The 12907-nt window shown below is 45.4% G+C and overlaps 2 protein-coding genes across 2 annotated transcripts; one reads left to right on the top strand and one right to left on the bottom strand.

Annotated features, from left to right (window-relative positions):
• Positions 1-1758: 1758 nt before the first annotated feature.
• LOC109185800 (germin-like protein subfamily 1 member 17) lies at positions 1759-3043 on the bottom strand. The gene is made up of 2 exons (XM_019335744.1): positions 2884-3043; positions 1759-2389 (listed from the first exon to the last, which is right to left on the bottom strand). The coding sequence occupies exons 1-2, from the start codon at positions 3002-3004 to the stop codon at positions 1827-1829; spliced, it is 684 nt and encodes a 227-aa protein (XP_019191289.1). The 5' UTR covers positions 3005-3043; the 3' UTR covers positions 1759-1826.
• A 3719-nt stretch (positions 3044-6762) lies between these two features.
• LOC109185768 lies at positions 6763-7681 on the top strand. Its single transcript, XM_019335719.1, has 2 exons — positions 6763-7612; positions 7659-7681. Exons 1-2 carry the CDS (start codon positions 6763-6765, stop codon positions 7679-7681), a joined length of 873 nt encoding a protein of 290 aa, XP_019191264.1.
• The last annotated feature ends 5226 nt before the right edge of the window (positions 7682-12907 follow it).

Raw genomic sequence — 12907 nt, 5'->3', positions numbered from 1 at the left:
ATGAATTGATAGAAACTTTTTAATTACTTTATAGTTTATACACGTTAGTCAAATTAAATTATTTTAAATGTAAGGTCCAAATGTCACTCCAGGCCAAATTATGAGGTTAATTACTCAATGACACATCAATTTAATGGAATTAAATAATTCATGATAAACTTAAAATTTTGGTTAAACTATATCTAAAAACTAATAAGTGTGAATACATATTTTACCATTCATTTATGTTCGTTTTTCCGTTATATGTTTTTATACATTATGCTATAAGAATTATACTATACAATATTTTGGACAAACATATTTTTACTATTATAACTTCCATTATCTTTTTCAATATTATATTGTTACCATGCACATGCATCCACCATATATTTTCTTATCTTCTTCAGTAGTAATAATAATAATAATAATAATAATAATAATAATAATAATAATAATAATAATAATAATAATAATATACACTTTTTTGCCCGCATGGGCAGCTCAACTGGTCATAGAGGTGAAAGTTGGAAAGAAGGACCAAGGATCGAGAAGTGGGAGCAACCTCTCAAAGTGAGGGGGCTACTTGTGAGCAGTAAGCAAAAGGTCTAGTCTCTGTGGTTCATGTTCAGTTGAGTTACCATGATAAAAATATATAAAAGTATTTTACATTATTATTATTTACAATAATATAAATATCTAAAATCTAATATAAGGATGTGTTTGGAAACCCGGAAAATGATTTCTGGAAATTATTTTCCAGGTTTCTAATGTTTGGAAAGAAGGAAAATTTGAAGTCAACTGAAAATGAGGTATTGGTCAATGGAAAATGAGCCTATTTTTAAGGAAAACAACTTCCCCTTTAAAAAAGGGGAAGTCATTTTCCGGATGTTGACTTCTTCATTTCTTCACTTCAAGAGCAGTAGACTTTCTTCATCTTTATTGACTTCTTCATCCTTTGGATTTTGGGCTCACTGGTTTCTGGTAGGTTTCCGCCGGAAACCTGAGCACTGGTTTCCTAAGCTTTGGTTTCCGCCGAAAACCAAAGGTTATTTTTAAAAAAATAATAATAATAGTAAACAACCCATCTGGTTTCCGCGCAGAAACCAGATCTTGGTTTCCAACGCGAAAACCAGATGGTTTCCTGCCGGAAGTCATGGTTTCCGGCGGAAACCAGATCTTGATTTCCGCCGGAAACCAATGAATATTCTGTTTTTTTTTTTTTAAATAAATAATATTATTTGATTTTAAAAATAAATATTATTATTTAAACAAAATAATTAATTATATAAAATGTTTAATTATACATTTCTTCATCATTTTCAGAAAATAAGCCAAACACCAAAAGACAGTTTTTCATTATGCGGCCAAACACAGGAAAGGAAAATGGCTTTTGAAAAATGACTCATTTTCTAAAAGTCATTTTCCAGAAGTCATTTTCATGCTTTTCAAACGGACCCTAAGTAAATGATTGAAGAAAGCTATTATAGGTAAAAGATGATGTTTAATCTCATCCCTTGATCTAATCAAAATCAACCGCCCATATTGAAAATAACTTTAAAAAAAATGAGGTGACAAGTTTGTATAGTTGATGCCTAGACGACCTAATCGGTGCCTAGGAGGCTTAGGCAGCCTAGTAACTCGCCTAGCCGGTCAACCAATGATGGTGATACGCTAGGCTACCGGTCAGTGCCCAACATTATTAATTGGTACGTAGACGGAATTTTTTTATCACAACAAACTCAAAATTAAAAAACCAAACTCAATTGCCTTCTTGGATAACCGCAAAACACTCTTATCATATTAGTATTCCATTATTCATTCATGACAAATGAAAAAAACAGGGTTTAACCAACTGAAGAAAATTTTGCTTGGATATGTTGTACAGATTCCTTATCAATTCTGAAAGCTTTAGACAAAACATCCTCGGATACGGCCGGATCCGACCCAAACAACTCATTTGCGAGGGTGATAAACCCCGCATTCTGGCTATTGAAAGCCGTAAACAGCGTGGCGTTGCCGGCTCCAACGTTGTGCGTAAAGTGGATAAGCCCCTGCGGGATCACAAAAACATCTCCGGCCTTCAGCGTCTTCTCAAACAGCCGAGTCTTCCCCAGATTCCTCGGATCAACAGCCACAAATCCTGAATACACGGTGCCACGCACCACCAGGATGAACTCGCAAGAACGAGGATGCGTGTGAGGTGGAATCAGCCCGCCCGGTCCAAGCTCCGTCCGAACCACCGTGAGTCCCAGGGTGTTCATCCCGGGTATGCGGTTCACGTCCGCCACGTTCACCGACATGCTCAGCTCGGGAAACGCCGCCGTCCCAATAGCGTCCAGACCAGAAGTGAAGAAATCATCCGCCGTCGCAAGTTTCGGATCCTTGCACACCCTTCCGTTCATGAAAACTGCATATATATATAATATACCAATTAATAACCAAAAAGTTCAAGAAAACTAAGGCCCTGTTTGGTAAATGATTTTTAGCTGATAACTGATAGCTGTTAGCCGATTGCGTTAATTAGAGAGTATAACTAGTTGATAATAGCTGATTATAGAAAGATGTTTGGTAAATTAGCGGTTAGCTTATAACTGCTTGGTATAATTTCTTTTCTCAAAAAGTTAATTGAAAAAGTTGCTTTGAGTAGCTTTTTGAATTTTAACATTTTGGAGTATAAAAAGCTAATTAGTCCAAACACTTGTATTGATTTTTAAACCAAATCAAACAACTAATAGTGGTCAAATAAGTGAAAATTGATGTATATGCTAACTATTTTACCAAACAGGGCCTACATACTTTTTGACTACTTCTGACTTTGTTATAATATAGTATCTGTTCAAGAAAACTGCATATATTTTACTTATAAGAATCAAATTAAAGCACAAAAGAAAAGGGTAATACCAGCATGCTTGGGATCATTTACTGCAACACAGAAGTCTTGGAGAGGGCTAGGATCATAAGCATAAGCAAGTGAAGAAGTAAAAGCAACAATGGATAATGTTACTAGGAAACCAGTGGCCATTGTTGTATATAGATAGTGTGAATATGAGACAATATTCAATATAATTCTAGCATTATATATAGGAATTTACATGATGTACAAAATGAACCGCGTTTAATTTGTTACACATTGCACATTGTTTTTCACCCACACATTGTACCGGAAACTAGTATACTGTATATAATGGAATGCATCAATGACATTCTAAAAGATGTTGCCATTACGGGGGACAATATAAGTTGAGGACTTATTTCACCTAACACAATAAGACATATGTCTTCTAATTTGTTTAATCACTTATCTATTCGGGAAGTTATGGACAATACATCTATCTAATCTTAACAATGGGGGTTTTATTTCAGATTTGTTGATATCAAGGAAAAGAGAGGAAATTTTTTTTTAAAAAAAAAAGGAAAAAGAAAAGAAGCCAAAAACTGCAAACGTGCCCAACCGGTAGGTGCAGGGGATTGTGGTTGTGCTCTAAGATGGGCAGATCTGACTAAAATGTCACATGGGTACTCCGTATATATATATATATATATATATATATATATATATATATATATATATATATTTACATTCAGGTAAAAACACATCTTAAAATACAAATATGTGGACAATTTAACACCATTGGATGGTGGTATTGGACGGTCCTGATTTTTTTCTCCTACGTGCTATGTGCATGTAAGTATGTTAATGTGTGCACGAGCTTTGATGGACGATTGTGATTTTTCCTCATACGCGATGTGTGCATGTGAGTATGTTAATGTGTGCACGTGCTAATCCCAGAAATTGTTGGCAGTACGCCCTGTGAGCATGTAAGTGTGTTAATGTGTGCACGAGCTCAAGTTTGTATTTTAAAAGGAGTTTGTATTTGAATGCAACCATATATATATATATATATATATATATATATATATATATATATATATATAATTGACTCATTAAATCAGCTAAAATTGTACTATTGAAATCAAAATACACGGTAAACTGATAATGTGTTCAGTTGTCAATTTGTTTCTAGTCTAGTGTGGATATCATTAAACAATACTCAATGTTTTTTTTTTTTTTTTTTTTTTTTTTGAATGCTACTAGTTCTATTACATTGTAGTATCTGTTCATATACTTTCTCAACCTACTGAAACACAAAGAACCAATAACGCCTCCACTAAGACTCGAACTTACAACCTTCCAAATGGAAATCCAACCCGGGTCCCGCCTTCAATGTTAGTATTATATATATATATATATATATATATATATATATATATATATATATATATATATATATATATATTTTTTTTTAGATATTGAAGACTACTCTTCAGAATTCTAATTGTTATTTTATATATATGTTGTTTTCTTGGAGGCGTACGTATATTGGCATATGCTTCGTGATCAACTTACAACTTCAAATCAATCTTGAGAATACAATTTTTTTTAAAACACGTAATAAATAATTAATTAAGCTGGTGTTATCGTCCCCGGCTTGCTATGATATAATTTTTTTCCCATACAATAGTAGTAATAATATATTTGGTTTGATATTTATAAGATTTTTTTAGAAAAAAAAATATAATAACCTTCGAAGACATCTATCTATTGTTGTCGACTTCACTCTCCCAGTTACATTTGTCTTTTGCCTAAATTTTTCTAGATCGTATTGAGATGACTTCATGTTCGTCCTTTCTTAGGGAAGAAGACGAATTGAAGGCTGGCCTACCATGACAACCAACTTTTTTTTTTTTTTTTTTTAATTTAATCAAAACCATATTCTTGTTTTATATATTGCAAATTTGCAATGTTCTTTAATGAAATCGTTCAATGACTTGAAGTCTGGAACATCTTTCAATCAACTTTATTTGATATCAAATCGTAAAATGTATTTTATTATTTAATTGATATTTATATAGTTTTCCCCATAATAAAAATATATAAAAGTTTAAAAAAAAAATGTAAAGATGAAGAAGTGGTGATGGTATGGTGACGCAAGGAATGACGTAAGCTCCATGTTTCAATAATGGTTTCATTGACTCATTGGTGAACAGTTTAATGTGCTATTTTTTTTTTATAAAAAAAAAAATTACACTCCAAAGTATTCTTATGCACTCTTTATAAAAGTCAGACCTTTGACCTATAATTATATTTACAATTTACTAGTATTTGCACTCGTGCGATGCACGGAATGGATTTGTTGTAATATATTAAGAATATATGAATCGATATATAATTATTTAAATTAGAACATCAAATATTATATAGTGCAATTAAATATATGGTTTGGATCGTTTATATATTTTGATGTTATCATTGCTTGAATTTGTGCAAATAATTGCTCAAATTAATAGCTAATATCTAGATGTACGCATACAGTGCTATAACTTTGAAGATTTTATTTATCATTGTTTAGAATTTTCATAAATTAGAAAAATGTGCCCGTTCTCTAACAACTCAGTTATAGAAATGAATTGGTATGCTTATTCATTTGTATGGAAGATATATTTTTTTGTCTAGATATATAACAATTTATTCATTAAAAAAAAAAAACTTAATATCACCTGATGGGGTGAGAACCCCGGCCCAAGAAAAGAGGCCCAGAAAGAATGCATGGGCCGAGTCCAGGACTCGGCCCAGGTCCAAAGAAGGAGGCCCAGTTCGGAGCCCGGAAGGACGGCCCAATGCCGAACGGGGGCGAGGAGTCGGCCCAGGCACGACCCAGGAGAGGACCCGGTCCAGAGAGCCGTTGAAGGAGCCTTCAGAGCAGTTAAGGCAAGGAGCCGTTGAGGCATTAAAAGGTCGGACTCGGTCCGCCAGTTACCGGCCAGAGAGAGCCGTTGGCAGAGTCCGTAACGTCGCCCAACGGCTCGGCGCATTAAATGTAATCTTGAAGTCGGCCATCATGAGCCTTTAAGTCAGTAGAGGAGGAGCCACTATAAAAAGGGCTCCTCCACCCTTGTAAGAGGCAGATGGGAGAACCCGGAGAGGGAATAGAGAGCACTATTGAGCATCATACTTCACTAAAAAATCTAGACTTTTTGTGAAAGGTGTATCCTCCAGCTTAAGGTTGTGTTGGACCTCCTTGGGCCCGAAAACCCAAAAACCATCACTGGTACCGTCTGTGGGGATCGAACGAAGAGTTGCGTGCCTTCTGAGCAAAGCGGGTCCGAGAGATCATCAAGAAGAGTCCTGGGCGTGGGGAATTGAAAGACTTTACCATGACAGGAAGCCAAGAGCAATTGAGCCGACGCAATGGGCTAGGAGCCGACCTAAGAGATCAATTGAATCGAAGAAGCACCCGAAGCCGGGAAGACGACGCAACACCACCACCAACACCGCAGGTAAATACACAGCCGACTGCGGTACCACTCACCCCGGATCAACTACACGCGATAGGACGCGCTTTTGCCGAGGCAAGTCGGGGAATACGGGAGCAATCCGCTACTCGGATACCGCAACAAGACCCCCCACCGCCGCGAAGGCCGGACAATCGACAGTCAACCCGCCGGGCGGTGAGTCAACCCGTCCAGTCCGTTCATTCTCGGCTAGGCCCCGGTGTCGAGCGACGGTCGGCAAGAGAACGGCTGGGACGAAGAGAACCCCTCCGCGCTCCGGTAGAAACTCACGGTCGGCAGAGCACACGTGAGCGTAGCCGTGCGGGGAAAGGCCGGACGGTGGCTCGCCGCGTGGGGCAGCCCGCCCGAGACCACGATCAACCCGCCGAGTCAGGGGTTGGCGAAAGCGCGGAATCGACAGGAAACCACACCCAAGAGAGGGTCGAAATGGCCAACCTAGCCCAAGAGGTGAAAAATCTGAAAGAGCAGGTAGAAGGAAGGACCAAGGCCCCCGGACGAGCACTGCTAACCGCGTTACCCTTCTCCGCTGAGATCATGGCCTTTAAGGTACCGGGCGACTTTAAGTTCCCGGAGCAAGCCACGCTCGACGGATCAGGCGACCCACGAGAACATCTGTTGAGTTACCAAGCTAAGATGCAAGTCCTAGGAGTGCGGGATCCGGTCATGTGTCGTGCCTTCTTACCCACGCTGAAGGGGCCCGCCCAAAGGTGGCTTGTAAGTCAGTCCCCAGGGTCGATTCACAGCTTCGAGGAACTGGCAGACCGCTTCATGAGCCACTATGCCGCTAACATCAAGCCACAGAAGGATCTGACACACTTAGGCGACATTCATCAGGATGAAGGCGAGTCCTTGAAAGCCTATCTCGCTCGCTGGCAAAAAGAGATCCAGTCAATAGAAGAAGTGGAGGACCAAACAGCGCTCACCTTCTTCATTGAATCTTTGCGATCCGGACAGCTGTATCGGGACCTAAGGGACAACCGCCCGGCGACGTACGCGGAGGCTATTCAGATGGCCAACAAGAGGGCCAACACAGAGCATGCCATGAAGCATAAACGACAGCGCGAGGTCGGTGGGTCCGCCGGCGGAAAAAGGACGCGGGCGGAGACGAGAGAGAGGCGCTCGGATGCAGTCCGGCGACCCGAGGCCAGGCGACCGTATGACCGCCCCGTCGTTCACACCTATCGACCGGTTCCAGAGCGACCGGTCCACGAAGTACAGGCGGTCGCCCCGCCTCCGCCTCCGCCGATTGACGACCGTGCAGTAGACGAGGATACAGGTAAGACTTCTAAATATTGTCGCTATCACAAAACTTATACTCACAGCACGGAAGAATGCTACTATCTAAAAAAGATCATGGAGGGGATCATCCAACAAGGAACACCGCCCCCTAACCAATGGAAGCGAAGGTCGACCAGTCGGGGAGGCGAGGGACCCGCCGCCGACACAGAAAACAGCCGAGGCAAGCAGCCGGCTTCCGAAGAAGACGAAGCCCAATGGCGCCAGAAGCCGGTCATTAACATGATAGTCGGCGGGCCAGAAGGCGGCGATTCCGCGAACACCCGAAAAGCCTGGGCTCGGCAGCTATATGTCGGAACAGTCTATGGTCGAGAAGAGAGTTCCAAAAAGATATGCCGGGAGCCCATCGTGTTCACCGATAAGGACCTGCCAGCCGGGGAAACCCCGCATCGAGACGCGTTGGTCATCACCATGGACATCAACGGTGTGGTCGTTCGCCGAATCCTGGTCGACACCGGGAGCAGCGTCAACGTACTGTACCTGGAGACCTTTACCAAGATGGGGCTGACCCGAGCACAGCTCAGACCCGTAAACACCCCTCTCGCCGGTTTCACCAGGGACTCGGTGGAGGCGGAAGGGTCCATCACTCTTCCTGTGGAAATCGGCAGCTATCCGAACGTACAACAGTTGAGCATGAAGTTCATCGTGGTCGATCTAGCCTGCTCACACAACGCCATACTCGGCCGCCCGGGTTTAGAAGACCTCGGGGCCCTAATCTCAATCGAACATCTATGCCTGAAGTTTCGCACGCCGAACGGAATAGGAACGGTGCGTTGTGACCGCAAGGTCGCCCGCAATTGTTATCTGCAAGCATGTAGAGGAATGGGCAAGCGCGGGATGCAGGTCCATGAGATCACCGAGAGGCCCCCTAAGAAAATAGTGATACCTCGCCCAGAGCCGGCCGTCGAGCTAGAGGAAATTGAGATTGACCCAGCACAGCCGAGCAGGCGAGCGAGAATCGGAGTCGGCCTTTCGGAGAAGTTGAAGGGGGAAATCACGAAAGTACTCCAAGAGCACCGGCTGGTTTTCGCCTGGGGCCCAGAAGATATGCCCGGCGTAGATCGATCGATCATATCGCATCGACTCGCCGTAGACCCAGAGCACCGGCCGGTCGTGCAAAAGAAACGGTACTTGGCCAACGACCGGAGGGAGTTTGTGAAGAAAGAAGTCAGCACGCTGTTAACAGCCGGGCACGTCCGTGAGGTCAAGTACCCGGAATGGTTGGCTAACGTGGTCCTTGTGCCCAAGCCCCCGACGTGGCGAATGTGTGTAGATTACACTGATCTTAACAAAGCATGCCCAAAAGATCCGTTTCCTCTGCCCCGAATCGACCAGTTAGTCGACGAGACGGCCGGGTCGGCGCTGCTCAGTTTTATGGACGCCTTCAGAGGGTACCATCAAATATTCATGCACCCGGCGGACGAGGAGAAGACCGCCTTCCTAACTCCAGACGGAGTTTATTGCTATCGAGTCATGCCATTCGGACTCAAAAATGCCGGGGCTACGTACACCCGAATGGTCGCCCGGTTGTTCCACCACCTGCTAGGAAAATCGATGGCCGCATACGTCGACGACATGCTCGTCAAGAGTCGAGAGGAGGACAAGCATGCGAAAGATTTAGCCGACTGCTTTAAAGTAATGATAAAGTACAACCTCCGATTGAACCCCAAGAAGTGTGCGTTCGCCGTCCAGGGCGGTAAGTTCTTGGGCTACATGGTCACCAAGCGAGGCATTGAGCCTAACCCAGAGAAAGTACAAGCCATCCTCGACATGCAGCCTCCTACTACTATCAAGGACCTACAACGCCTGACCGGACGACTGGCTGCTCTCAGCCGTTTTTTGAGCAAATCGGCGGATAAAACTGTGCCTTTCTTCGAAGCCATGAAGAAAAAAGAGGGATTCGCTTGGACTATCGAATGCCAACAGTCGTTCGAGGAATTAAAACAATATCTGTCGACTCCCCCAGTACTGTCTACCCCCCAGGAGGGCGAGCCCTTGCTGTTGTACCTCGCCGCCTCGGCTAAAGCGGTAAGTTCGGTGTTGGTTCGAGAGGAGGACCGAGTCCAGCACCCGGTTTACTATGTAAGCCGCTCACTGAAAGCTGCTGAGACACGGTATACCGTCCTGGAAAAGATCGTGTATACCTTGGTGGTCATCGTGCGCAAGTTGGCACCTTACTTCCAAGCCCATACCGTCCGGGTCCTGACGGATCAGCCACTCGGGAGTGTGTTACGGAACCCCTTGTCCTCCGGCCGGCTGGTAAAGTGGGCCGTCGAGTTGACTCAATACGGGATCGAGTACCAACCCAGGCCCTCCATCAAAGGCCAAGCTTTGGCCGACTTCCTGGTCGAGTGTACCGCGAGTGAGGAGGAGAAGGAACACGCCTCGGAGAGCAATCCGGGCGAGTGGTGGGAGATGCATGCGGATGGAGCATCAAGTCGACAGCACTGCGGAGGCCGCATTGTGCTCATCACTCCGGAGGGATTTCGGCTGTATTACGCCTTGAGGTACCTGTTCTCTGCATCGAATAACGAGGCCGAGTACGAAGCAGTATTGAACGGCCTCCGACTCGCCAAGGATCTAGGAGTCGGACGGCTACGAGTCAAAACCGACTCCCGACTAGTAGTCGGGCAGATCTCGGGTACGTGCGAAGCTAAGAACGCGAGGATGGCGTTGTACAAAGAATGTGCCACCGAAATGTTGAAGGGGTTCGAAGCTTATGAAATAGAATACATATCCCGGACGGACAATGTAGAGGCCGACATCTTGTCTAAAATCGCCCTGGAAGGGGTGCCGGACCACTTAATAAAGATTTGCCAGAAGGAGGAGCTAAGTCGGCCAAGTATCGAAGAGGCGCCGCTAGATGTCCAGCAAGTAAACATCGAAGGGTGGGATCGAGAGAAAAACCTTGAGATGTTCTGGATAGATGACATTCGGCGATTCAAGGAAACGGGCGAGTTGCCAACTGACCCAGCAGTCGCCGCGAGGGTTCGGCGGAAAGCCCCCTCCTTCCGGATCGTTGACGGAGACCTATATAAACAGTCGTTCGGAGGACCCCTGTTGAGATGCCTACTTAGGCCTGAGGCCGAGAAGGTAATGGATGAAGCTCATAGAGGCATTTGCGCGGCGCACCAGGGCGCTCACACGCTCGCCCGAAAATTGGTCGTTCAAGGGTATTACTGGCCGACCATGATGCGAGACTGTGTTGAACGGATGTCCAAATGTGGCGTTTGTCAGGCATTCGCCAGGAAGGACACTCGGTCAGCCACCTTCTATACACCGGTCACCACTGCCATTCCCTTCGCCAAATGGGGAATAGACCTGTTGGGACCATTACCCGTCGCCCCGGGAGGAGTGAAGTTTTGCGTCGTGGCCATCGATTACTTCACCAAGTGGGTCGAGGCGGAACCCTTGGCTACCATCACCGAGTACCAGTGTCGACGTTTTCTGTGGAAAAAGGTGATCTGTCGCTTCGGTTTGCCCGAGCACATCGTCAGCGATAACGGGCGACAGTTTGATTGCCAGGCATTCGCCGAATTCTGCCGCCGACACGGCATTAAGCATACCAAGGTGTCGGTGGCCTACCCCCAAGCAAATGGGCAGGTTGAGAATGTGAACCGAACCTTGGTCGATGGGATCCGGAAGAAACTCGAAGACGTTCGAGGAAACTGGGCGGACGAGCTTGATCGAGTCCTATGGGCCTATCGCACTACCCAGCGGCGAGCGACGGGAGAGAGTCCGTTCTCGCTCGCATACGGCTTTGAGGCCAAGGTTCCTGTCGAAGTGGTCGAACCCACCCACCGGGTTCGCACCTACTCGGACGCAGCAAATGAAGAGAGCCTGCAGATTGAGAAAAATTTTCTAGAAGAAAGAAGGGAAGCCGCGAGTGCGCGAATGGCTGAGTACCAGCAGGCAGTAAAAAGATACCGCGACCGTAGAACTCGCCCGCGAACCTTCCAGGTTGGCGACCTAGTGCTACGGGATCGACAAGCCAGCCAGCCTACCGAAGGAGGCAAGCTCGCGGTCAAGTGGGAAGGGCCATACCGCATCGCGGCTGTAGTTCAGGCCGGAACTTACAAGTTAGAGACCATGGAAGGCAAGCTTATAGATCGTATATGGAATGCTACACATTTGAGAAAGTTCTATCAGTAGCCAATGATAGGTCATGTATGAGATCAAGGATTCCAAGAGATCTGAATAAAGTGCGTGGATTGCAGCCAATCGTCCCAGGGACTCGGCGAGAGAAAGATAGGAAACAAGGGCCCAGGCCCTTAGACGTTTCCGTGAAAAAGCCAAAAGGAGTCGCCTCGACTGAGGGACTCGGCAAGTATATATATATAGAAACAACGGGGCACTGACCCTGAACCGTTTCTGAGAACAGAAAAAGCCTAAAGGGTCGCCTCGACTGAGGGACTCGGCGAGAGAAAGATAGGAAACAAGGGCCCAGACCCTTAGACGTTTCCGTGAAAAGCCAAAAGGAGTCGCCTCCACTGAGGGACTCAGCAAGTATATATAGAAACAACGGGGCACTGACCCTAAACCGTTTCTGATAACAGAAAAAGCCTAAAGGAGTCGCCTCGACTGAGGGACTCGGCGAGAGAAAGATAGGAAACAGGGGCCCAGACCCTTAGACGTTTCCGTGAAAAAGCCAAAAGGAGTCGCCTCGACTGAGGGACTCGGCAAATATATATGGAAACGATGGGGCACTGACCCTAAACCGTCTCCGAGAACGGAGAAAGCTTAAAGGGTCGCCTCGGCTGAGGGACTCGGCAAAAGGAAGCTAGGAAACGAGGGCCTCGACCCCCGATCCTTAGACGCTTCCAAGAGAAAAGCGTAAAGAAGTCGCCTCGACTGAGGGACTCGGCGAGAAAGGGCTGGGAGACAAATTGTTTCTCGGAGGAAGCATAAAAGAGTCGCCTCGATTGAGGAACTCGGCGAGGAAAAAGTAAGGTTCAAAACCTTAGAAGAATGCCAATATTAAGAGAGCCCCAAAAACAAACTTCGTAAAAAAAAAAAAAAGAAGAAGGGAAAGCTGTTTTTTATTAAAATACGGCCGATAAGGAGGCCAGCCCTTACAAAAGAGGGTCTATTCTAAAAAGACCCTAGGCTACGGGGGGAGGGGTATCGACGGCGACCCCTTCAACTTGCGCCCCTGCCGATGGTCCAGCAAGGGGAACAGAGGAAGGGTCCTCGGCCTGAGGAAAGGACTCGGCGAGCTCTGGAGGCGTCGCCGCAGGAAGAGTCGCCGGGTCAGTAGGTGCAGCCGGCCCATCAG

The sequence above is a fragment of the Ipomoea nil genome, unplaced genomic scaffold, assembly GCF_001879475.1.
Source record: "Ipomoea nil cultivar Tokyo-kokei standard unplaced genomic scaffold, Asagao_1.1 scaffold1361, whole genome shotgun sequence".
Lineage (NCBI taxonomy): Eukaryota > Viridiplantae > Streptophyta > Magnoliopsida > Solanales > Convolvulaceae > Ipomoea > Ipomoea nil.
Note: the sequence above shows the minus strand (reverse complement) of the source record. Positions and strands in the feature narration are given on the sequence as shown.